Genomic DNA, 26,892 nt, shown 5'->3' with positions numbered 1-26,892 from the left:
TGGCTGTACCTAATTTATAGGGTAGCATTCCAGGGTTTCCGTTTAATTCGTGAAATTTTATTCTTGTTGCGTTGATATAGATGATCCATCTGCAACAATGGGTATTATTTTAGTTTCGTTAAGATGTACAATTTCTTTTTTGTTGTTATTAGGATTTTGTATTTCAATTTTGTTATTTTCTAAAATTTTAGTTAAAATAAAAGGACCTTTAAATTTAGGATTAAGTTTTCCTAAACGTTTTTCTTGTTTTTTATAGATGTAACATCCTATTTGTAATTCTTCGGGTTTTTTATTTTGATTGTGTTTGGCAATTGTTTTTTCTTTTGATTTAATTGTATCTTTTTTTACTTTATTATATAGAGCGTCAGTTTTAGTTCTGTGCGTATGTATATATTCCGCGTAGATTGTTGCAGGCATTAATTTCATGGGATCTTGTGAGTCTGTATGTCCTAATACAAGTTCGTAGGGAGTAAAATGCGTACTTGAATGTATAGTACTATTATACGCGATAATTGCATAAGGCATTATTTGTACAATGTCTTCATTGGGATCTTTTTCTTTTAGAAGTCTTATATGTTCTATTAAAGTAGAATTTAAACGTTCAACGGGACTATTAGATTCATGATGATGGGGAGTTATGAAATGTATTTTAATATTATGTGAAGTTAAAAGTTCTTTAACGGTCTCATTTTTAAACTCAGTACCATTATCTGAAACGATTAATTTCGGGATACCATAAAAAGAAAAGTATTGTACGAGAGTTTGTACTACTGAGATAGCAGTTCCAAAATATGGTAGTGCTTGTCCATATTTAGAAAATTTATCGATTATTACTAGAAATTTTTCTTTTCCAATAAGAAGGGTATCAATATGAATTATTTCGAAAGGTTTCGAGGGTGTTTCCGTTAGTATTAAAGGAACATTAGGAGGTCTCCGATTTTATTTTACTCGTTGGCAAATTTCACAATTGTTAATATAATTGGTTATATCAGTTTTCATAGATTGCCATTAATAATTTAATTTAATTCGAGTAAGTGTTTCTTGAATACCACGATGGTTAGTTTTACCTTCGTGTGAAAATTGAATTATTTGATTTCTTTCTTCAGGTTGAACATTATTAATTAATTTGGTGCATTCCATTAATTTACATTCATTAAAATGATTACTTAATACTTCTTGGAATAAGGGTCTTAAATCTTTCGATATAAAATACACGTAAGTAGTTTTATTAGTTAGGTATTCCTTAAAGAATTTGATTATTGCTTGAATTTTAGCTGGGATAGTAATATAGAAAATTCTTTTATTTTCAAAAGTTTCCGTTTTGCATTCTATAAACTCTTCATAGGGTGATTTCTTTACAATAAATTAAATATTTTTATTGTTTATTATTTCGTCTAAAAGAGGTATGTCTTTAAGGGTTTCATTAACATTCGTGCTGTGTACTGTATTGGAAATTTCAGAAGGAATTAGTCTTATGTTTTGTAAAATTTTAATTTTTTCGTTTCCTTTTGAGGTTGAGGGTCGTTCTAAACTATCTAGGGTTTTAGCTACGTCATCAGGTGGTAATTCATTGGGGTTAAAATTGTCAAGACTAAAGTTTTCTAAAAATTGGTCAATGTCATCGACTATGTCACCGGGATTATTTTGTAAGGAGTTAGTTTCTAAAGCATTAAGTTGAATTCTTAATAAAGCGTCCGCGTTGGTATTTTGTTTTCCGCTTTTGTAAATAATTTCGTAATCATATTCTTCTAGCTTTAATCTCCATCGCATTAGTTTTGAATTGGGTTCTTTTAAATTAAACAACCAAACAAGGGGTCTGTGATCAGTAAAAATTGTAAATTTCCTACCATAAAAATATGGTCTAAAATATTTACATGCCCAAATAATAGCAAGAAGTTCTTTTTCAATTGTCAAATATTTTTGTTCAGTTTCATTGAGCGTTCTTGAGGCATAAGCTACAGGGTGATCATTAGGTGGAAGGTCTTGTGATAAAACTGCACCGATTGCAATATTAGATGCATCAGTGGTTAGGACAAAAGATTTATTAAAGTCAGGATATTTAAGTATTGGAGCATTAATTAAAAGATTTTTTAAATGATTAAAAGATTGTACAAATGGTGGTGTATGAGTTACTTTAGCGTTCTTTTTAAGACATAATGTCATTGGTTTCGATATTTTCGCGAAATCTTTTATAAAGCGCCTATAATAACCGGCTAATCCTAAAAATGACTTGATTTCTTTCTGAGTCTTAGGAATCGGGAAATTTTTTACTGCGATTATTTTGTCTTGATTGGGCTTAACACCATCTTTTGTTATTAAATGACCTAAATAATTAACTTCGGTATGTAAAAATTCTGATTTATCAAGCTGGATTTTTAAATTTGCATTTCTAAATCTTTGAAAATTTGATTTTAGTCTTTGTATGTGTTCTTGTAGGGAAGTGCTAAAAATTATTACGTCATCAAGATATACACAACAAGTTTCATTTTGTAGTCCTTTTAAAATATTATTCATAACGCGTTGAAAGGTAGCGGGTGCGTTCTTTAGTCCAAAAGGCATTCTTTTGAATTGAAAATGGCCCGTGTCTGTTGAAAAAGCTGTTTTATGAACGTCATCAGGATGCATCTCTATTTGATGGAATCCGTTGGCTAGGTCTTACGTAGTAAAATATTGAGCTTTACCTAGTTTATCTAAAATGTCATTAATGTTAGGAAGTGGGAATTTGTCGTCAATTGTTTTTAGATTTAATTTCCTATAATCAATAACTATGCGCCATTTTTTCTTTCCACTAGAATCAACTTTTTTAGGAACTATCCAAATAGGACTAGAATATGGAGAATTAGAATGTTCAATGATGCCATTTTTTAACATTTTTTTCATTTGAGTCTTAACTTCTTTTTTATGGATATGAGGGTAACGATAACTTTTAGTAAATATTGGTGAATTATCTGTTAATTTAATGTTATGTTTTATTTGGTTTGTGAAAGTCAAAGGAACATCTTCTGAATAAAATATATCTCTAAATTTATAACATAAATTTCGAATAGCATTATATTCTTCTTTATTGCAGTGATTTAACTTTAAATTTTTTAAATTAGATTTTAATTTGTTATCTAGATTTTTGTCAAATCCTATATCTGTTTCTATTTTTTCAAAAAAAATTGTTTTCTAATTCGTTAACAAGGTCAATATCAAAGGGCTTTAAAATTTCTAATTTAAGACTTACTTCGCTGGAATTCATTATCATTGTTGTCGCATGATAATTTTCTATGGTAACCAGAGCTTCAGGCATTTCAGCACCATTAAAGTTTTTATAATTAAGTATGCCAATGCCGTTTCTTATTTTTACGGGTAGTTGAACCTTTTGTGTCATACGAGGCTCTAAAATGATGTGTTTGCGTTTAAAGTCTGGTGGGTTAAATGAGTGCAAGGTTGAGCTTACGTTTGGAATATTATTGTTTGGATTTTTTGTTAAATTTAAAGGAGAACAATAATTACTCATAGGGGTTTTTTTTATTGATAAATCAATGGGATTATTCGGAATGTCAAATTGTAGGGGTAAAATTACATTTGGTGTTTCAAGGGTTGAGTTTTTAAAATTTATTATGGCGTTTACATCCATAAAGAAATCTATTCCTAATAGGCCGTCGAATTTTTCAGAAAAATCGAATAAATAAAAGGAATGATTTTTGTTTATTTTAAAACAAGGGAAAATTGGTATGTCAATTACTTCGTTATGAATTGAAGTACCATGGGCTGTTCTTACAGTAAAATATTCGTTAAAAATGTGATTGGGATATACTTTATAAGCAATAGAAGGTTTAATAAAAGATTTGCCGCTTCCAGTATCCAATAAAAATCTAGCATTTAATTCTGGAATATAAAGAATCGGTAAATTTGTTGCTGTATAGGTATTTAAATATATTACGTCACATCTTCTGTATTCTGGGTTATTTGAAAATTTCTAGAATCATCTTGTTCATCTGAAGGGGAAATTTTTTGATCTTCATTTTCTTTTTCAGAAAATTTTTCGTAGTAATATTGGTTATAGTCAAAGTTAGGGTCGTAATTTTCTGAGGGATTTTCCTCTAAATTATTCGCAGAAGAATAATTATTTTCGTCAGAATAATCAATCGATTCTAAATTATTATTAAATATTTGTTGAGGTTTTTGTACAGATCTTAGTCTCGAGTTTGAAGAGGATGTATCCATTGGTTCTGGATAATTATTTTGCGTATTTTGTCTGGCATTAAAAGTTTGATTATTAAATCGATTTTGATTTAGGTTAGGATTATATGGTCTAAATTGGGAAGAATTATTAAATCGGTTTTGATTAAAATTAGGGTTATGTTGTCTAAACTGGGAAGAATAAGTTTGGGGTTGATTAAATCGTTGGGTATTATATTGATTAGGTTGATAATTATTATGAATTCTTTGCAAATTATCAAATCTATTCAAGGCATTACTATAACTTATATAAATTACAGGTTTTTGATTATTAGGTTTTTGATGATTGGTCCGTTGGTTAGAGTTACTAGAACTATTATTATTATTAGTTTGATTTGATCGATTTCTAAATTGAAGGAAATTCTCTTCCTCTCTAACAAATGAAAGGGCTTGTTCTAAAGAGTCTGGATTTTTAAGTCTAACGACCAGTTGCATGTGATAATTAAGATTAATTATAAAAGTTTTTAAGCAAAGATCGTCATATTGGGTAATTTTTAAAAGTTTAACTTCATTAGTATTGTTGGAAATATTAATTTTTGTAAACAATAGTGATCTAGCATCTTGGATACGTTGACCAAATAAAAATAAGTTTTCGTGTTTTTCGATTTTCATGTTTATAATATCTTGGATAAGACAGTCTTCAGATCTTTGATCCGAAAAGGTTATTAATAAAACATCTTTAATTTTTTGCCATGAATCAAGTTCAGTACGAGGAGCTATAAGATCAGCTGCTCTACCAATTAATTTACCTATGATTGTATCAAACAAACAAATATTGATCGCATTATTGGGATCTGTTCTATTTTGATGATTTTGTAAAAAATGTTCGCATGATGCTATAAATCGATTAAGAGTTTTTGAGTTACCATCAGAGGGAGGAATATTATCTGCTTGGTATCGAATCAATTGATAGTTGGGTTGTGCCATTTTATCGAATTCGGGTTTTAAACTTAAATTACTAAATAAAGTGAATAGATATTCTAAATACGAATCTTCCAGATTGGAATTATAAAACAATATATAAAAATCAAATCAGATAAATATATCAATAAAATCAATGAATAAAAGGAAATAAATTCAAAGGATCACTTACGATAGAAGTGGTAATAGTTTCAACATGGATTCTTAGCTTCTATGGAGTTCGGCGATTTTTGTCCTCTCTCCTCACCAATAGGGCTGTTGGACGATGCTTGTTCCTGTCCCCTGGTCTGTGAGCTAGAGCTTGGGCTATTCGTCTTCTGTACGTCTGGACACACGTTCGATAGGCTTTAAATCGTAGAAACGAAACGAACGAATTTTAACCACGATATACCCAAATTTTCGGTATATTTTTTCGCGTGTTTTATAAATCCGATCTTGGCCTATCCTACCGACTGCGCCAATTACGTGGTGGCCAAAACAAAAATCGTTTTTAAAAACAATTTTATTTATTACAGAATAAGCGACTACTAAGGTTACAAGACAACTGACTAAGATAAGCTAAAGCGCACGTATTTATAGGCTTCTATTAAGAAGCTGAATAAGCAAAGTATAAAAATGGTTAAATACTAAATAGACATTTTAAAGTGCTAAATAGACATCTTAGAGGGATGTAACTAATTCCTTAATTTTATTCCAACGATCAGAAATAGATAATTGTAAAAAATTCTTACAATCATAAATCAAATGATCCTGTTTGCACAAGTTATAAGAAACAACATTCTTTGAATCTTTAACAAAAAAAGACTTCTTATGAAATTTCTGTTTATTGTCACTAGAAAATGCAGATTTGTGATTCATGTCTAATGTTTCTAAAAAATTGGCTCATTTACTCAAAAATTCAAAAAATCCATCTAAAGAAGGCAATGTTTGATCTACTTTTATCATTTCCCACTCTCTAATCGTAACTTTATCTAATTTACCAGAAATCAAAAAAATTATCATTGCATCCCAATGTTCTGTTGGCAAGTTCAAAACCTTAAGAGATCTTAAATGTTTTTTAACCGTATCAATAATATCCCTAAGACCCTTAGCAGATTCTTTATTACACTGGGGAATTTCAAAAATCGCTTTCATGTGGTTATTTACTAACAATCTAGAATTATTATATCTATTACACAATGCTTGCCAAGCTATTTCATAATTTTCCGCTGAAAATCCTAAACTCTCTATAATCGACCTAGCCTCACCAGTAAGATTATCCCTTAAATGATGATATTTTATAATATTAGGCAACCTTGCATTATTGTGTACTAACGCTTCAAACGTATCTTTAAATTCTAACCACCTAAGAAAATCTGAATTAAATGTGGGAATGTGAATGTCCTTTAACTCAATTTTATAAATATCTAAATCCAATCTAGGTTCATTATGTTGCTGAACCAAAAATCTTTGTTGATTATCAACACTTATACTACTATTACTCCCTTCAAACCCTTTCAAAATTGCTTTTCCATATGCCAGACCTCTCAACAAACATGACTCTAAATTTTCCCTATATTCATGTTCCTTGTTTAAATCATTCAATGCGCAATTCATTTCAATTTCCAATTGCACATCTTCAAAATCTTGAGAAATCTGTTCCGCCTTTTCAATGTTTAATTCAATTTCTAAAATCTGTTCATTTGTTAATTGATTTACTGGAATATCTCTAACCGAATCTATAAATCTATTAAATGTATGCACACGTTGCTCTACAATGGTTCTTTTTCTAAAAAACTTTTGTAAATCGGGCACATCCGCAGGCGCATTAGAGCTTGCGACGTTACCGCTATTATCAGCAACATATTTATTTTTACCTTTTTGTGGGGCCATCTTACTTTAATCACGTAATCAATTAATCAAATATATATAATCACTCAAATACGCGTGTAAGGGCACAAAAGGATAATCAAATCAATTATTAAAATATAATTTAATAAGTAATTAGGCCACTCCTAATTTTAGGATTTACTAATCGCACTCAATCAAAATCAATCATATAAAAACACATAAAACCAATGCATAATCATTAATCAAAAATCCATAAATAATTGTAAATCTTAAATTCACCTTAAACACAAATTAATCCAGGCGAACAATTGTTAAATCAACTTTAAACCAAACATCTAGGTCAAATCAAATCAATAAATAAGTGACTGTCAGCATAAATTCAATAATCAAAACATTCAAAATTCTTCCAATCAAAAATAGTCCCTACGTGAATCACTTCCGACTCATGTATATGTATTTAAAAATCCTGTGCAAATTAAATCCACACAAATACAACAAATCAAGGACTAGTTTTAAAGGAAGGACAATAATAGGAAAAATTGGAAAAACCTCACCGATTGTATGCTTCTATATGTGCTTCCATAAATCAAATCCCTCGATAATCCATCAAGTCGAAGACCCCATATAAAGTCCACACAACGGCACTATTATTGTTACTCCAAAATGCAACCAAAATCCTGGTCAAAATCACACAGTCACGTCTTTAATCACCGTCATTAAAATCCGTAATCCGCCAATCAAGTATTTTATTTTTTTAATTCACCAAATCCTGCTCGAAGGACCAAAATGGGGGATTAATCGATAAAGGACTGTATAATAATTAATAAAAATACCAATAGGTATACTTGACTGGCTAATTATATTAAGTTAATATGTAATGACAGTAAAGCTCAAAACTATATTAAGACTAAAACTATAACAAAATAATCTCATAGAAAATCCAAAAGTCATACTAAGCACAAAATAATGGCTGAGCACGACGACTGCGGTGTCTGGACCCCGCCAAACGCAGGGACAACGGCAGCATTTTCGGCTTTATTATTTGAGTCTATTAGACCTAATTTATGACTTAAAGCTCGAATCTGATGCCGCCAGTTTTGCATAACAGCAAATGTCAATAAACCAAAAACTAATAATTCTTCAAACGGTTCTCCGAAAAATCAAAAATTTTCGAGTAAATAAGATTAAATTCTTTTTCAGCTATTTTTTTCCAACTAACACCGTTGTGATATTAAATTTTTTTCTACCCCTAACAGTTTTCCCAAAAAAAGAAAACAAAAAATCTAGAAGATTATAGTCTTGTTCTAGCAAATACAATACTACAATTAAACACTCAAAACCAACAAACATCTGACCAAAATATAGTTAATTCTTATAAAAATAATCAGCTGCAAGCCAAAGAGTTTATTTAAAGAACCCATAAGTAAACCACCTTTCAAATAAAAGCTGCATCGTTTTATGTTTCACCAAGGACGCATATTCTAAATTCGCTTCGGGTTTTCTTTTAGTGACGCGAGTGTTCAAGTGTCTCCCACCTCACGTCCCGTCTGTTTTAGTTCAAAATGTTTCTTATATTTTGGCAAGCGAAGCGTCGCGACGATACTCTTTAGAAAACATGCTGTTTTAGAATAATCCATTTAGTTCAACGGTTTTTCAAACGACGGTCTAAAATTAACAGCCTGAGAAGCTTTTTTTTTGGTTAGTTTTACTTTAGTGATATTTTATATGGAGATATTAAACAGCTTTTGAAGATGTTCAGCTTCTTTAGAAGATCCAAAAAGGACGATAAGAGGAAGACTGGAAAAGAACTTCAGCCCGACAAAGAGGAATTTCAGGAGGTACCTGTAAATGCGAACGAACTTTTAGTGAGTAATCAAGAGTCAAACGAACTGAATATGTGTAAAAATAATCAGCCTTCTACACCTGAACTTGCGCCCGAGAATGACTCGGGTGTGCCAAAAAATGTGCTGAATGCAGCTAAAACTATCAGTAGTGGTGAAGTGGCGACATTTTCCGAAAAAAATCCCGACGAACAAACCGACGAGAAAATGTGCGATCCTTACGTAAACGGACTGAGAGTGCCAACGAATGAGGGTGGAAAACCGATCGAACGACGTGGTTCTTGCGTGAAACCTTGTGGACACGGGACCACCGCCATTTTGCCGCGGGTACCGGTGCAAAATGCCGCGAAAAAACAGGGGGAATCTGGTACTCCTCCGGCGAGTCCCGTGATGGAAGTCAAGAGGACTTTGAGGTATACGGTGAACGGGATTAAGAGCGATGGTAAGGAGGGAGAGTCGCAAGACAGGAGTAAGGAGGATGAATACTTCATGGCAGTCAGTGGCAAGGAATTAATTGAAGAAGAAGATAAGTATGTAAAAAATTAGTTCATTTGTATTTTTCACAAAAGTGAGTCAAAAAATTTTTCTAATTTTTACTTAAGGGCCTAAAAGGGGATATTCTGAGAATAACAGATTTTCCAGGCAAAAATGAGCGCCTAAAAATGTGTTAGCAGTTTCCTATATCCTGGACCATAAACTGAACATTGTAAAAATTTTATACTCTTATAAAAGCCACTTGAGGATATTCCTGTATCATTGTTTTTTCTGGTAAAACCCAAGATTATTCTAGGTGCATAAACGTTTGCTATTATTCCTATATATCCTGGACCAAAATTCTCAAATAATTTATTTTTGGATATTTTGACGTAAATTGAGTCACGAACTGCGCCCACTGATCCCCATATTCTAAATCTATTTTGAATATTAATTAATCTGATTAAATGAATTTTAAAATTCCACTTTAAGATTGCGTCAAATTGTTAAAGTATTTTCGATAAATCCACTGAATAGATTACGCACGTCACACACATAGAGGAAGGTGATATTTTTAGCACGATCAAAAAAGTTATTTTCGAATTCATTCATTTTAACACTCGAAACTCAATTTGCATTTTTTTTTGATCGGCATGTTTTGACATCCAAGTAATTTACCGTAGCGTAGGAAATGGATGTGAAAATTTTCATTTGTTCGAATCCAGGAGTCTATAAAAACCATAGTTCTCTGGATGAATGTCTTCTAAAATATGGATGTAATTTTAGATAGAAACTAGAGATAACTTAGAAACTAGAAACATGTAGCCGCCGTTCCACTGGTACAAAAATTGGTTAAAAAATACATGGTTTGACATTTTTTTACGGCTCTTTTCCTCAATTTTCCACAAAATGGTAGGCATTTCAGATCTTACTTCAACTGTACTGGACGTCCCTGAAAAGCCATAAAATGCGACAAATTTTATTTGAAATTATTTAAGTGTATTGGAAATTATAGATCATATTTTTTTTATATTAATATATAATTTAATTATATTAATATTATTAAATACTGCTAAATACTAGTATTTCCAATTTTACTTTTTTTTAGTGCCTATATTATTATTTATTGCAATTTTCGTTTTTTTCTTTAAAATAATCATTCTAACATGCCAGTATAACATAATTTTGAGTGCGCTAGGACTGTGATTAATTGTTTACTACATTATTTATTTGTTTTGAATATTACTGCTTGGTGGCAATTGTTTAATTTTGGGTTTTTTGTTTTTGCAGTAAATTAAAAGTAATAATATTTATTATTTATCCATATGAGCAGTTACTAGGGCGTAGATTTTTATTTTCTTTGTATTAATTTTGTTTATTATTTGGATTTATCATATATTACTTAAAACCTGCACCCACTTAAAATTTAAATTGCTAATTACTCAACCTGCATATTTCTATTACCCATATACAATCATAATCAATTTATTAACATTTTTTATTCATAAACTGTACTTGGGGCTATTTTATTATTTTCTTGATATATTTTTGTATATCTTATGATTGGTAGATACTTCTGAACCCATTTTTATTATGTATCGATGTTTTTTGTCGCGTGAATATTTAGCGCATATTAATTTGCACTCAATAAATACAGCTTTCAATGACTTTCAGACTTTGATTGTAAATTCAAATAATTTTGATGTTATTTTAGTCACAGAAACTTGTCTTTCTAATGGTCAGGATGTATCTGTTTTCAAAATGCCGTGCTATAATTTTTGTATAAAAAAACAAGAGATGGTAGAGGAGGCAATGTGGGTGCCTATGTTAAAGATCACTTAGATGTAGACTTAATTACATTTGATTTTCTAATAACTAAAGAACATATCTTTTTAAAAATAAAGCTAAAATCTTCTTCTATTTGCATCGGTAATTTCTATGGCCCCCTAAATATAAACATAGCATCTCTTTTGAAAGATTTTGATAATATTTTATCTGAAGTTGTTCCAAATTTTGAGGTGGTATTATGTTTAAGAGACTTTATTGTTAATTTTTTTGATTTTAATAATGTTGTCCTCAACTCTTTTGACTCATATAATCTTGTACAGATACTTAACGAACCAACTTGAATAACTCAAAATTCAAGCAAGCTTATAGATCCAATTTTTATCAGTGATACCACAGTAGTTACATCCTCTGGTACACTCTCTGTCGATACAATCTTTGATCACAGACTCGTTTTTGTTGACTTAAAATTAAAATCTAATAAACCTTTATTAAAACTTGTTACGTATCGTTGTTTTAAAGGTTTTGATTTAAATGATTTTTTGTCCGATCTCTACAATTTGGCTTGGATGGATATTGTTTATGAGAATGACTGGAATTGTTTATGAGATCCGACAAAAAAAGGCCTATCTCAATTTTATTTCTAAACAAAACAACATGGTCAGCACTAAGATCGTTAAATGTCCTAAACTCAAACGATAGCAAGTTCATCTCCTAATTTAACAGATCCAAATTTAATCCATGTGTTCTATAAAAGATGTTCATAAAATTATTCAAAACATGAAAACTAAGGCTGGTGGCACAGATAAAATCATGTCATCTATGTTAAAATATTGCAGTCCATTTATGGATCCTTACATAAGTATAGAAAAACTGCCATAGGAATACGTTTACCAAAATTATTGTGAATTATGACCTTTAATGACTTATGCATTATAGCAATTATTTACTCATATTTAAATGTTGATGGTATGATCTTAGAATTGCAAAACGGGTTTCGTAAGTAGTATTCTACATCCTCCGCCTTGGCTGTGGTAACTGATACGGTTATATAATGGAGGCACTGGATCATGGACTTGAAAGTATTCTTATACTATTAGATTACTTCAAGGCTTTTGACACTATAAATCATCGACTCTTGTTGGCAAAGCTAAGATACCTATTACGGTTTTGACGTCGATTCACTGTCACTCATCGCATCATACTTCTCTAACAGGTCACAAAAAGTGTTTGTTAATGATGTGTACTCGGAGTCTAGTGCCATACTATCAGGAGTACCTCAGGGCTCTATCCTTGGTCCCCTTTTCTTTATTATTTACACGTCTGAACTTATAAGCTCTCTTCATGTCGGAAAGATATAAGCTTTTGCTGACGATTCCCAGATGTACTATCAGTTGTATTAAAAAGACTTTGTTACTTGTAACGAAACTATTAATCATGAACTAAACAACCTAAAAGATCTCTCTAAAAAACACGGCCTTCGGCTGAATTCATCAAAATCAAAACTTATGCTGTTTAGCAAAAGAAATCAAAACGAATATTTAAAAATTAATATTAAAATCAAAATAGATGACCAAATATTACCATTTTGTAACTCTGCTCGTAATTTGGGTGTTAAATTTGATTGTCAGCTTAATTTTTTCCGATCATGTTAAGCAACTTCTACAAAGGACATATATATCGCTTAAACAACTATGTTTCAATAGAAACGTTTTGAGTACCAAGTTAATGGCAATATTATGTGAAACTTTTGTACTTTCCCACTTTAACTATGCTGATTTTATTTATGGCCCCTGTCTTAGTCAAGCGGAACATCATCGTATTCAAAAGGTGCAGAATACACGTATTCCTTAAATTTTTAATTTAAGAAAATCAGATCACGGATCACATAAAATTAATGAGTTGAAATGGTTAAATATATCAAATCGTAGAACTCAATATTTGGCTGTTTCATGCATGGTTTAAATACTTATTCAAAATTCATATCTAAATCTCTAAAAAATAAATTTAAAACCAATTTGAGCATCCATGACAAACAGGGTGTTTCAGAACTATGGGATCAAACTTCTAGGGGTTGTTTAGTGCAACAGTAGAATCCATTTGAGTATAGGAACCCATGTCCGGAAATGTGTCACTACGCCACTACGGCCCTAAGACGCGTTTAAATTTAGATAAAATATTAATTACCTAAATAAGATCTGATGCATTTATTTTTACCTTTTGTATAATATGATACCATCACAACAATTGTTCAAAATATCTTTCTCCAACCTCAATACACCGATTTAAACGCCGCACATGATTTCGGCGGACTACACTAAAAATTTGATCCTTGTTTTGAATGATTTCAAATGGTGCTGTTATTTGTCCAATTAAGTCTAGCTCTGATTCTACTGGCGTTTCGTAGATTAAAGACTTTACATGTCCCCACAAGAAAAAATCGAGCGACGTTAAATCGGGTGACCTAGGAGGCCAAGAAACTGCTCCACCTCTGGCAATCCAACGGTGCCCAAACCGCTGAGCCAAATACTCGCGTACTTGTACAGCAAAGTGAGCCGGCGCTCCATCATGCTGAAACCACATTTGCTGTCTAACATTTAGTGGAACATTTTCAAGGAGTTCTGGGAGAACTTCTCCTCCAAGAAACGCAGAAAATAGGTCCTGTTAACCGTTCCGGTAGAAGGTATGGCCCAATTAAATAATCATCAACAATCCCTGCCCATACATTGACAGACCAACGATTCTGATGTTTTCTTGGAAAAATTGCATAAGGATTTTCTTCGTCCCAAACATGGCTATTCCTACTATTAAAAATACCGTCTCTTGTGAAAGAGGCTTCATCGGTCCACAAAACATATCGTAAAAAATTTGGTTGTGCAATGATGTGATCCAGAAGTCATCGACAAAATTGAACTCTAGGATGATAATCGGCTGCAGTCATACCTTGAACTTTCTGGAAGTGGTGGAACAATGAAGTTGTTGCTCGTGTAGTACCCGCAAGACAGAAGCGTTACTCGTATTCATATTCTTAGCGACGTCGCGTGTGCTATTTGATGGTTCATCGGCAACTTGCTGAAGCACCTCTTCTTCAAATTCGACCGTTCTTACGGTTCAAGCAATACCAGTATCATACATCTTGGTCTTAAACATGCCTGTCTCAGCGAGCCGCCGATATACCGCAATAAACTTTTTGTATCCAGGATGCTGTCGTTCGGGATAACGTTCATGATACAACCGCGATGCTGCTCGTGCATTGCAGTTTGTTACTCCGTATGCCAAATGCATATCCGCCAATTCTTGATTGGTAAAGTTTTCCATTAGCAATAAATGTTTAAAACTTGTAAGCTATGAAATTTTTAAACATGACATTGAGAATTGACATTGATAAGCGTTGACCTACCGCAAGCGGTAGGTTTATTAATAAAAAAGCGGTAGATTTAAAAATAAAACGGTAGATTTTTTGTATTTAAAATTAAAAGTTTATTAAACACATCGTTTTTTATTGTAAAAGCTAATATATACAAAAATATGGTTAAGATCAACAAAAGTCTTATTACCAAAAATAAATATCCAACTAAAGTTCATTAGTTGCCACCGCCTGAAACTTTATAAGTGGTAATATTAATTTAATATTTACAATATATATTATATGTTAATCAAGAAATGTTAAAAATAAATTGACATAATTTAATACATAGTTAAGTGCTACATCATAAAATCTTAGGCGGTGACGAATTTGCCTATACTTACATATAAACAATCTGATTAAATGTCCATATTTAATTCAGTCTGAACCAGAAAAGTTATCAGATTGTTTTTACATAATATTATTATTATAATATGTTAACAATTCTTGATCAATATTTAAGTTAAAGCATTCACTGTTGCCTATGTATTCTTTCGAATGCATCAGACCAACAATACCGTTAGTGGATAGTTTGTTTCTCTGTTTTGTTTTTAATAAATTAATTTGTGAAAATTCCCTTTCTGCATCTGCAGAGGATTGAGGCAAAATTAAAATATTAAAAGCAAAATTTGAGAGCAGAGGATATACCGGGGTACTATCAGCATATTGCTCAGCTTGAACATTTATCCAAAATGATGTTACCGAAGTTAATGACGCTTTAGAAAAATCCGAATTCTTCAGCATTCTCCGTTCGTTGTCAATTTTCTGAAAATTATTTTCTGGTACTAAGTTTGGAAAACGCATCATTAAAGGTACTATGGATTCCTCTGTGCCTTAAAAAATACATTTAAAAAATAAAAATCCAGACAACGTGAGGAATGTGGCCTTTTTCTGACAAATTTTCATTTAAAATGTATTGTGTTGTCTTCGCTCCCAAATATAAATTTTCAATCGGCTTGTAGTTGTCTGGATTTTTCTGGTTGATTTTATGTAGAGAATAGCTATCTAAAACATGTTTTTTAAGACGATAGATTAATACTTCTTAGATAGGAAACTCCCATAAGAGCCAATAGAATACTGAACGCCGATGTTGCGCCCTCTGAATGTCAAGGAGTAGTGAAAAAGGGTTTGTGATGTCGTAATAGGGAGTAATTGAAAATCTGATTATGGCGCCAAATTTCTGAAAGACTCATACATTTCTTACTAGATACATAGGTCTGTGTTTCAGAAATTAAAGAACAAATATTCACAAAATATATTACTATATTATAAGAAGAGATTATATTCACAAGTAATACAATAAAAATTAACAGTTGTACACGCTTGTTAAAACATTCAATAAAATATAAAAATTCTTCCAAATTCCATAATGTATAAACTTATAACTTAATTTAATTAGGAAGAACAAATTTTGTAACTTAGGATTTATTCTGGGTGTTACAAAAAGTTATAGTAAATGCAAGCAGACTATAAGGAGGATATAAGGAGGCTGATCTTCGCGCTTTCCAAATTAGATGACGCGTACACAAAATTGAACGATAACTGCGTTCGCCGAGTAGCCACCTCGGCCCTGTTTGTCTTTTTAGAATTTTTTTTATAAATAATCGTTTTAAATTTAATTTCAATAGAAATAAGACGTTGTAACGTTCGCGGTTGCACGATCAGCTCTCGTTCTGGCCGGAAAAAATATAAAAAGGGTTTTAACTCTCTTTAAGACTCCACAGATCAGTATACAGGGTGTCCAAGATAAGGCTGAACTGCATGGGGATCTTGGAAACGGTAAGAGATACGAGGTCGGTTAAATTAGAGAAAAGTTGCGCAATTCGACCCTAATTTAAATACAGTTTCAACCATTTTAAAATTCCGAATACTTAAAAAAAACGAAATTTGGCAAAATGGTTTTTATTTTTTACCAGCTCTATTTTTAACAGCCACCAAAAAACCGAAAGCGCTTTTTACAATTTGACGTGAATGAAACGAGGAAAAGCTTCCTCGTTTGAAAACCCTCATTCCCTAGCGAAAATATAAAAAAAAATGATACATAAGAAACTACATTATAAACTACACTTGCAAAATTAAACTAACATAAATCAATAAATAACAAAGACAAATTAACTGAGAAAACACTATTAAATTAATTATGTAAAAGTACTGGACACAAAAAAAGTCAAGAGAAATGTTTGATATTAATTTGTTTATCTCGTCGCAATGAGTGAAAATTGTTTTTCCAGCGCCTACTCATGCAGGGCATATTGGCCAATTCTGTATTAATATAAATAAGTCATAATAATAAGAGGTAACTTAAGTAAGGTCGTTATCAGCATTAAATTTTTGTTATAGAAAAAGCTGAGTAAATGTCAAATACTATGACACAAACAAAAAATTTTCATGAAAAGTCACTTTTGGACCATATAACTTTTTTAAATATTATGTGTGATACATGGTTGTAATTATCATTAAATAGGCTTTCATACACAGGGTGTAGTTTTTTTTCGGGCCATATAAAAAATAAAATTTGATGATAACTTAGAGACGAAACGTCGGATTTAAACTATTTGTACGCAAATTGTAAAGCACAAAAAGTGGTGATGAAAAAGTGCTTTCGGTTTTTTGGTGTCTGTTAAAATAGAGCTGGTAAAAAATAAAAACCATTTTGCCAAATTTCGTTTTTTTCCGGATATCTCCGGAAATATGTGGAATTTTAAAATAATCGAAACTGTATTTAATTAGGAATCGAATTGCGCAACTTTTCTCTAATTTAATCGACCTGGAATCTCCTACCATTTCCAAGATCCCCATGCAGTTCATTCGTATCTTGGACACCCTGTATTATATAAGTGAATAATTTTTGTAAATTCTTCATATATTTTACAAATTTTATATATCAAAAACTGTTTCGCATTAATTACGTTTTTTTTTCGTTTTTGCAGGATGAAAATAGATTTCGAAAGTGGCGAAAGGTACCTACCATTATTTGATTATATTAAAAAAAGGTAATCACGTATGCGAATTGCACTTTCCTAAAAAAGATGTTGTCAGGGTATATCGTAAAGTAATTGATCTTGATGGGAGTATAAAATACTTACCAGACACAAAGGCAACTTTACGGAGAATGTCATGTCCATTGCTTCAAAATACTGAAAATCGCATTATCATTAACATTCAGCTAAGAGTGAGATACACTTCTGACCAAGCACGGATGTAGCAACTCTCTAAAACTAGTTTTCGTTTATTTTTGGCTACACACATTTAGCATACAGATCAGTTTTCTTATCTCTAGTTTCCTCGAGTAAATATATAAAAATCAATAAAGTATTTAATAAAATCACCAAGAAATTACTGCATACTCTATTAATCAGTAATGTTCCTTAGTAAATATTATAAATTAAATAACTATCAACAAACAAGCAATGGAGGAGGCAATAAGTAAACATAGAAGCATATACAAAAGATAAAAAATTTATAAATGTATTACTTACTATATTATAAAGGGATTAGATAAAAAACTATACAATCAAAATTAACAGTAAATACTTAAATAAAATAGAAAAATTCTTCCACAAAACTTAAATTTTGATTTTTCTGTAGATTAGTGCAAAAAGAAAATAAGGTCCCTTATTTCCAGCACTCACGCGAAACAAATCTAAAATTAAGAAGAGTCGAGATACGGGCTTATAACATTAAAAGGCTAGAATTAGCATTGCCATGGAACTATGGATAGTTTGTTTACTTGCAACATCACTGATGCAATGATGCCAAATGTTTATGTAGAAATGGCCAAAAAAACACACTTTAAAATATCAGAAAAATGTGTCACTTATTTTGACAGGCTCAAAACAATACTATTCCCCTTTAATAAATTATGATAAGATACTCTATAAAGCCGTCAACATTAAAAGTTAAATAAATTGTTATTATACCCTATATTAGAGAAAAAGGCAACAACATCGCAACGGCGCTCGATCGCATTGTTGATTCCACCGACACAAGGAATCTTTTTACTCCAGTGACGTCGTCAAAAAATATTTTATTATAAATAGATTATGCTATAAATTATAAACAATATTAACCTTTAAGATCTCTTTATGCATTTTTTTAACGTACTTCATTTGAGTAAAGGTACTTTAAAAAGCAATTTTATGGAAATTAAATATTTTATAATCATTATAGGTTTCTTAATAAGTTCTTATTATTCTACGTTTATGACGACGGTTGGCCCTTGATATGATATTATGATAGTATCGGTATTTACTTGTGAAACGATCGGGTTAAATCCCATGGTGCGGCACAAAATTTTACTATCGTAACAGTTCACAAAAATATTGATATGACTCAACCTTTTTCATTTTTCAACCAAAAACTAAAGAAAAACTTATCTTAAACTTATCTAGACGTTTGTCAAGATGACATCAGCTTTTGCCTACGGTGTTGCCATTTCAAATTTTTTGGAAGCGGTATTAAGCGGTTTAGGAATAAAAATTTTAATATTTTTTTTGCTTTGAAGATATTATTTTTGTGCTTAGAATAAAATATATCTATTTCTACTTTCTATTTTTAATCCAAAATCCAACATCAATAAGTTATATTAACATTATTATATCAACGTGTTGATATGTAGTTGAAAATTTCTTCTTTTGAAGATGCGTGTAAACTTGACTTGACTTGAAGAATATGTTTGTAAACAAAACACCCTCCTTGCCCTTGTGCACAGGTTGAACTCGAACAAAGTTGTTGTTTAATAATTTTAGCCTTTCAATGTTCTGAATTATGCATTTGGCTTGTATTACATCTGTCGACCAGTATGAAGTCTATACGATTTCTCGTGTTATAGTTATGTATATCTCCAAAAACTTTTAATTTATTACAAATATAATCGGGGAGCATCTGATGTTTCAATTTAAAAATAAACAAATAGACGTTATACATAATTCTTTGATGTACAGACTGCATATTTAGGACACCCAACATAGAGACAATAGGCGTGTAATGATTACAATTTAGAAGCAGTCTCATAGCTCTATTTTGAATTCTTTCCAGTTGGTCAATTCTATACTGTGGCAAGTTAAATAATAATATTGAACAGAACTGTAAATGAGGAAGAGCAAAATGGCGTTGTAAAATTTTCATTTTGTGTACATTGACAAATTTTTTCCAATTTTTGTGATAAATCCGACTTACATAATCTGCATGAGCATGGAAATTCAGATTGACATCGAAAATTGTTCCCAAGTATTTAATTTCTTTGTCATACAAAATACTTTCCCTATTCACAGAAATCTATATATTGCTCATGTTTATAGAACTTAATGTAGATCTCTTGCCAAATATACAAAACTTGGATTTACTGGCATTTAAACTTAGTTTATATCTACAAAGCCAGATGAATAAGTTATTGAGTTCAACGTTCATGACCTGTTGCAGTTGATGAATGTCTTTACCCACCACATATAAATTGTATCGTCCGCAAACAACACCACATTACACCCCCGCACTACCTCCACCATATCGTTGATATACAATAAAAATAGCAAGGGGCCCAAGACCATTCCCTGCTACACACCATGCTTTACATTAACACTTTCAGATGGACTATTTTTGGACATGACTCGCTGAACTCTACCACTAAGATAAGATTGAAACCACTTTAATACATTATGTTTAAGGCTTAATCGTTCTAATTTCCTAATTAAAATTTCTCTACTCATAGTTTCAAACGCTCTCCTAAAATCTAAAAACACAGCAAGTACTAGACTATCAGAGTCAAGAGCCCTGAGAAAATTATCAACTACATTAATAATGACAAACTCACATGAATGATTCTCACGGGGGTTCCATTGGTTAGGCACAACTATTTTATTTATATTACAATGTTCCTTAACACATACTTCAACGAGCTTCTCATAAATAAGTACGGTCTTAATTGGCCGAAATTCATTACACAATTTAGTGTTTTGCACTTTTGGAACAGGAACAACAGTAAAAAGTTTCCAGGCTTGCGAAAAAATACCAGTACTTAAGGATGTATTGATAATATCTAAAAAAAAGTTCACATATAGCAATATCGCAAAGAACCTGCTTAGAAATGCCACTCTCCCCGCCACCAAAAGTTTTTAGATTTTTAAGTATATCCTTCATCTTAGTCATATCATTTGGATTGTAGGTGGTCCAATGAAATATGTTTGACCATTTGCTGCTGTAGGAATATCTTCAAGAATTCAATACTTCTTCAATACTATTCACGAAATAACTATTAAATCTATGTGTAATATCATCCTCCTGTGTAATGATTTAATTCTCAAACTTTATGTCATTAGGCATGCTTTGATTTTTTTTGGCAAAAGCGTCTCTAGATTTTTCCAGAGTTCTTTTTGATTATTTTTATTTAAATCTATGGTCTACGTAAAAAATCTGTCCTTTTCCACTTTTATCTTGTTTAATATGTTATTTCTTATATAGCCTTATATTCATTCCAAATGTTGTCATTATTTTCTATAGTAGCCCTTTTATATAATCGATCCCTTTCCTGCATTTTCCCCTTATATTGTAAGTTCTCAATTTTTTATCGACATATTTCTATAAGCAGTTTTAGCAGTAATTGCATATAAGCAGTTCTTCCTGAAGTTTATTGCATTTATAAGTATTAAAAAACCTACTATAACCTACTATATCCATTGGCTATTCCTTCGGTGGGACTTTAAAAATTGATATAAAAGACTGGTCACTAATTTTAGGAGTTTGATGGACTTATGCGATAGAGATATACTATGCGAAAGAGATTTATCATTTGAAATTAAATAACCAATCCGAGTCTGTTTTCTTTGGACTATTCTAGTTAGAGTCTAAATTATTTGACTAAATCCATTGGTATAAATAATACCTAATAATTTGTTGCCATAAAAACTGTTTTTTAATAAATAAAAATTAAAATCCGCAAGAATAATGTTGGTGTCATTAAAATCACTAACTTGATCTAAATATTCCCCAAAAAACTCTATAAATTTGGCATCTTGTTTCTGAGGTGAATGGTACAATACAGAGCACAAATATTAACCTCCACCCATAGATAATAATAGTAGATAACATAGATAATAATAGATAACAATAGACAATACAGACCCAACCTTATATCTAATTCTAATATCATTTCTAATAAGGGCCAATACCCCATTTGTTCTACTGTTGTTACTAGTGCATTGTTCCAAATTGTACCCATCAATAAGATAATAATCGACTCACATAACCGGCGTTATATAAGCCTCACTCAAAAGCAAGAATGTAGAGTAAAATAATTCTCATATACATAGCTTTCAAGGCTTAAGAATCTGAAAATGACAAAATAATTATGTACCCATCGAAATGGTCCTCATTTTCACTTATTTTTCTTTAATTAACACAATGATTTAATTAGATTTTTGACCCCACTAATGGTTTTTCAAAAAATTAAAAAATAATTTTTAGGCGTAAAATTTATTTTTTTTTCGAAAAATTTATTTTTAGTTCAAGGTCAAGCGTCAAACTCATAAATCAAAACCGAAAACATAGAATTTCCTTTATGTTATTTTATAAATAATTCGAAAAACATTAAAGAATTTTATTTAGGAACACATGAAAGAACTTTAATTGAAAAAAAGCTTCCAGAAATGCCTTTAGAAACAAAAAAAAGACTTCATTGTCTCAAACAAATTCTTACTTCCAAGATTCTCCGCATAGATAAAAGTATTTTTAACAAACAATTGGCACGCGCCCGGATCTATTTTTAAAAACACAATAAAATACTAATTACCGTTTAAATTTAGCAAAAGTTAAAAATGCTCTTTTCTTTGTCTCCTCTTAACTAAGCTTATAAACCCTAGAAGCATTTTCATTCACCAAATAAAAACATGTATAAAATCATAGTATTTGGTGTTACTACACCGATCGGAATTTCAAGGTAACCTTTTTTTTATAATTTTTTTTTATAAGTTTACAATATCAAAAATCCTTAAATAAGTGCAAACACACTGGTAGCAAGGATATACATATAATAGTCTAAGAGCTGGCTACGTAGGTCGACGGGTCACTCCGTAAACGTGAAATGTTGTTTTATACAGGCTCGGTTGTTACTGACATAGCAAGGGGCAAGACCGTCAGAACTCGCCCTGGACGGATAAATGAGGATAGAAGGTTAAACATGTAATTTTTTTATGAAAATTTGTTAATTAGGTAAAAAGCTGACAATTTGCACTAGTATAGGAGACGATATTAGAAAATAGGAAAAAAATTGTCAGAAGAAAAATTGCAAAAATTTTCGCAACTATTTTGTCACTAGGTACACTTCTGACATTTTGCATACTTATTTTATAATTCAAATTGAAATTAACTGCAAATCGTCAGAAGTCCAGGTGGAAGAATAAGGGATATATTATTAATAATATAAGCATCGGCGCTCTACTCCCACCTTCATAATATCGTCACCTAAGAACAGAACTAGCCTAAGTCACATTTTAGAGATTTTTCAGGAGGAGGTTTTTTTTGAATACATTGAAATGTTTTAATTTAATTTTTGTTGAAATATGGGAAACGAAATTAATAAGCAAACTTGATCAAAATACATTATAAATAGTTATAAAGTTCTACTGTATTTCTAAAATAATGGACATAGGCTACTCGAGTCATTTTGGTTACATATTCAATGTCCATTAAGAAACATAGGCTAATCTATCATTGGGTCTATCAGTGGACATAGAATAGTTTAAATAATTTTCTTAAAATAAAAAGGTTAAAAAAAATATATTTGCAATTTTTTTGAGCATAAAATTATACAAGTGACATTGATATACTTACCGAACAATGTATTTTGTACCCATGGGTACATATCTTGTAAATAAAGAAATATGTAAAGGGGATTTTATATATTTAATTTCAGTTTATTAATTTATTATTTAAACAAAATATTTATTAACGAAACAAAATTCATACATTTTGGCTTAAATTAACCTTAAAGAAAAATTTTTTACTCTTTGGTACAAAAATAAACGTTTAAAAATTAAAAAAATAAATCTAAACACTATTCACTGTCAGAGTCCTTATTTAAATCAGAGTCTGCTTGATTGGAATGTGGCAAATTACGAAAGAAGTCGTGATATGGTTTAGCAATAACGCTTTTCTGGCACAGATACTGAAGATGATCGTTTTTTTTTTCGTCAGTGGAATTGCCTTACTATACAAGATTTTCAGCTGGTATTCTTTGGTGATCCTAGTCATTTTTTTTCTACCCTTCTCTAGAAGATTTAATACTTTAAATGACTCTTGTTTGTAGTTATATTTGATTAAAATGCAATCAGGGTGAATCGGAGTAGTTCTTATGATTTTAATATTATTCCAGTTGACCCTTTCATTATCTGTGTCTTTCTCACAATTTAAAGTTGTTTTTGACTGTAAGTCCTTTAAATCATAGACTAAATCCTGAGATATTTCATGGACAATATAAGGCTGCTTTCTTTTGGCAGTCCTCACTAGGGTATACCATTGATCAGGGGTTGCTATAGGGAGACTTCGGGCTGCTTTTTCGATTACGCTATGAACGCAATCCCCTTCTGATTGGGTATGGCCACGTTCAAGGTAAGTATGATTTATTGTTATCTTATATTTTTGTGAAAGGTAGTTATAAAGGGCATACAAATTTTTGTTTCTATTCTACCCTGCACAATTATCCGAATAGAAACAGAATTCATTGACACCCTTTTTAATATGATCTGTTATAAACATTAGAAGACAGCTTCCTATTTCCGAGGACCCTCTTTTTGCAATACATTCATACCACATAAAACAGTTGCAGTCCTTCGTAGCCAAATCAAATATAGTAAAATTAAATGTCGATAACTTAAGCTTATAATAAGCAAGGCCTACCTCTGATTTTGGAACGGGTAAAATCTGTTGCAGATCGAAAACAGCCACACACATTTGAGAATTAACTTTTGCATTTTCTTTATCAGAATTCTTTAAATCCCTTGCAATATTTTTGTTCTCTATATGATTCTGATACTGCACCTCCAACTCTATCTTTTCCTCGGATGTAGAATTTTGATATTTGTAGCAAATATCACACAGGTCTTTCTTTGGTCGATGAAACGACATGTTGAATTCCGTATTAAATATGTGTCTATACATGCTTTCTGTAGCAGGCGGAGAGATATTGTTTTCTTCACAATACTCAACATAAAAGCTATACATTTTTAGCACATTAAGTGACGCTGGTAAATACAATCTTGAAGAGTTTTTACGACAATAGTGACTTTCAATGGTCTCGAAGGAATTGATATGTTGCTTAATAGTTTGCTTCACTGCCTCATCTACGATGTTATTTTTGGATGCCCGGCCTCTTTTGTCATCTTGAACTACACCTGCACTTCCTAGTTTCTTAAAAACTGTTTTGACTACCTGAGGACTTATGTTTAATGTGTTGATGAAAAAGGTTTTGCAAACTTGAATGTTGCTGTTTTCAAATAGTAAAAAATAACGGAACGTAAATGATCGTCTGCTATCGGCAGCTTCATCAGCAGCGGTACCTCTTTTTCGTTGTCTTACTTTGCTTTTACGCTCAACGTACTTTGCTAGAAAATCTCTTTGTCTATTGATATCCCCCATAGACCAGTATTCCTCAAATACAACGACTCTTTGGTCCTCTGTAATTTTTTCGGTACATTTCATTCGACAATTTTGGCAAGCAACTTTTATACTTCGATTGGGTTGAGCATTTCCTTTCCAATTTCTATATGACTTTCCGGAGTTTCGACATTTTTTTATTATTGATCTTTTCCAGCTTTCTGTATTGCGCTTTCTTTTTCTTCCACTTCGGAAGAGTTTTCCTTGTAGTCGGGATCATTTGATTCGTTATCACTCTTAAAAGGATCAGACTCTGAGGAAGATAAGTCTAAATCCATTTCAAGCTGTGTGTTCTGTTAAAGCGGTCGAAGATTACTTGTGGGAGGCAAAACCGAGGGCAAAACTATCATTTCCTTCTCTTTAGGAGATTGTGCCAAATTTGCAGGGCTCCTAATAGCAGGATGATGAGAAGTATCATCAGGCAACATATGTCTTCTTATTTCTTCAATTGTCTTTATATCTGGAGCAAAAATCGAATTGAAATAAGTGAAAGTTTCGATTATGTCAACGGGAGGTGGTACCAAATCCGCACTTTTGGCCATTATAGATTCCATTGTCAAGGAGCTATTGCATTTAGTAGCTAAACATTCCATAGTCTCCAAACGTGTACCGAGGTCTCTTAATACATCTTTACATTTTGAATCTGAAAGCAAAATAAAGACTTATTAAGAGACTATTCAATATTCGTATAGGATAACACTAAAATTGTTTGCCTTTTTAATATACAGGGTGTTTGGCAGATGGTTGAACAAAAAAAAACAGCAAAAAGGTGTGGCGATAATATGCTACTTACTTAGCCTATAAATGTGCCTTAGGCTCAAAGGTTTAGAACTTTTATAAAAATGAATAAAAAAATCCGAAACGCATCACCTAAAGCCAAATAACTTATAAAAATGCGGAAGTACACACAGTGGTGATCACATAAATAGCACACCCTAAAATTTGTAAAAAAAAATCTGTACCAATTATTATAAAGAACCAATACCGCATTTTAAAACTTCAATCCGTTTCTCAGTTGACGTGTTTCGGCGATTTTTTTATAAAGTTTTTATAGTGCCTTTTTGTCACCATTAAAAAAAAAGTATAAAAATAAAATTTTTTTTGTGAAATTTTAGGTAAAATACTACTGTAAAATAACTTTAAGATTTTCAAGAGCTCTACCTATTTAATCCGAAATAATGAGTATAGTTATTATTTTTTAAAAAAATTAGTTTTTTTGCATGCGCACTCAAAAATTCTATAGGTTGTATTTACCTGTTGGTCTTGTAGATTCGAGGTTTTGCACTGCACCGACCATTCTTTGCGTCCGTTTCTTGTACATTATAGCTCAAATTTATTAAACACTTTTTAAAAAATAAGGAAAACCTTTCCCTTTCTTTCTGCAAATTATGAACTTGTCAGATCAGAAGAAGCTTAAGTCCACTATTATGTTTATTGCTTAAATAGCCTAATTGTGTTACCAGAAGTAGCCTATGTCCACATTTATAATTTATTATATTCACATAGGCTTTAATTTGTAGTTAGAGTCCTTCTGCACCAAATAATATTTTGTTTTGAGACTTAGCTATTTATTTTTTCCTGACGTGCGGACTTGTGTATCGTTTGGGAGTTACGCTACTTCTGCACTGAACCCGGGCCCCGGGCGGCCCGACTCGATGCGGTGGTGGGGAATGTCATTTTTGGGAATTTTGGACATAGGCTAGTTCTGATCTGAAGTGACGATATCTCGTATTTTATTTTTTTTGTCATTAGGTTCACTTCTGC

At 31.5% G+C, this 26,892-nt stretch overlaps 1 protein-coding gene across 6 annotated transcripts in view; it reads left to right on the top strand.

The window, feature by feature from the left end:
* Positions 1-26,892, top strand: part of LOC126746897 (protein FAM184A-like) — a 115,440-nt gene that overhangs the window by 48,167 nt on the left and 40,381 nt on the right. Inside the window, exon 2 of one of the 6 annotated variants that reach the window (XM_050455303.1) lies at positions 17,415-17,477. The exons of 3 other annotated variants lie outside the window; for them this stretch is intronic. In XM_050455303.1, the coding sequence (XP_050311260.1) occupies positions 17,415-17,477 (63 nt within the window). Of the gene's footprint in view, positions 1-8,624; positions 9,350-17,414; positions 17,478-26,892 lie in introns of those variants that run through there. 2 more of the 6 variants (XM_050455302.1, XM_050455300.1) reach the window with 2 other exon arrangements.

Source organism: Anthonomus grandis, chromosome 18 (assembly GCF_022605725.1).
Source record: "Anthonomus grandis grandis chromosome 18, icAntGran1.3, whole genome shotgun sequence".
Lineage (NCBI taxonomy): Eukaryota > Metazoa > Arthropoda > Insecta > Coleoptera > Curculionidae > Anthonomus > Anthonomus grandis.
This window is presented reverse-complemented; position numbering and strand designations above follow the sequence as displayed.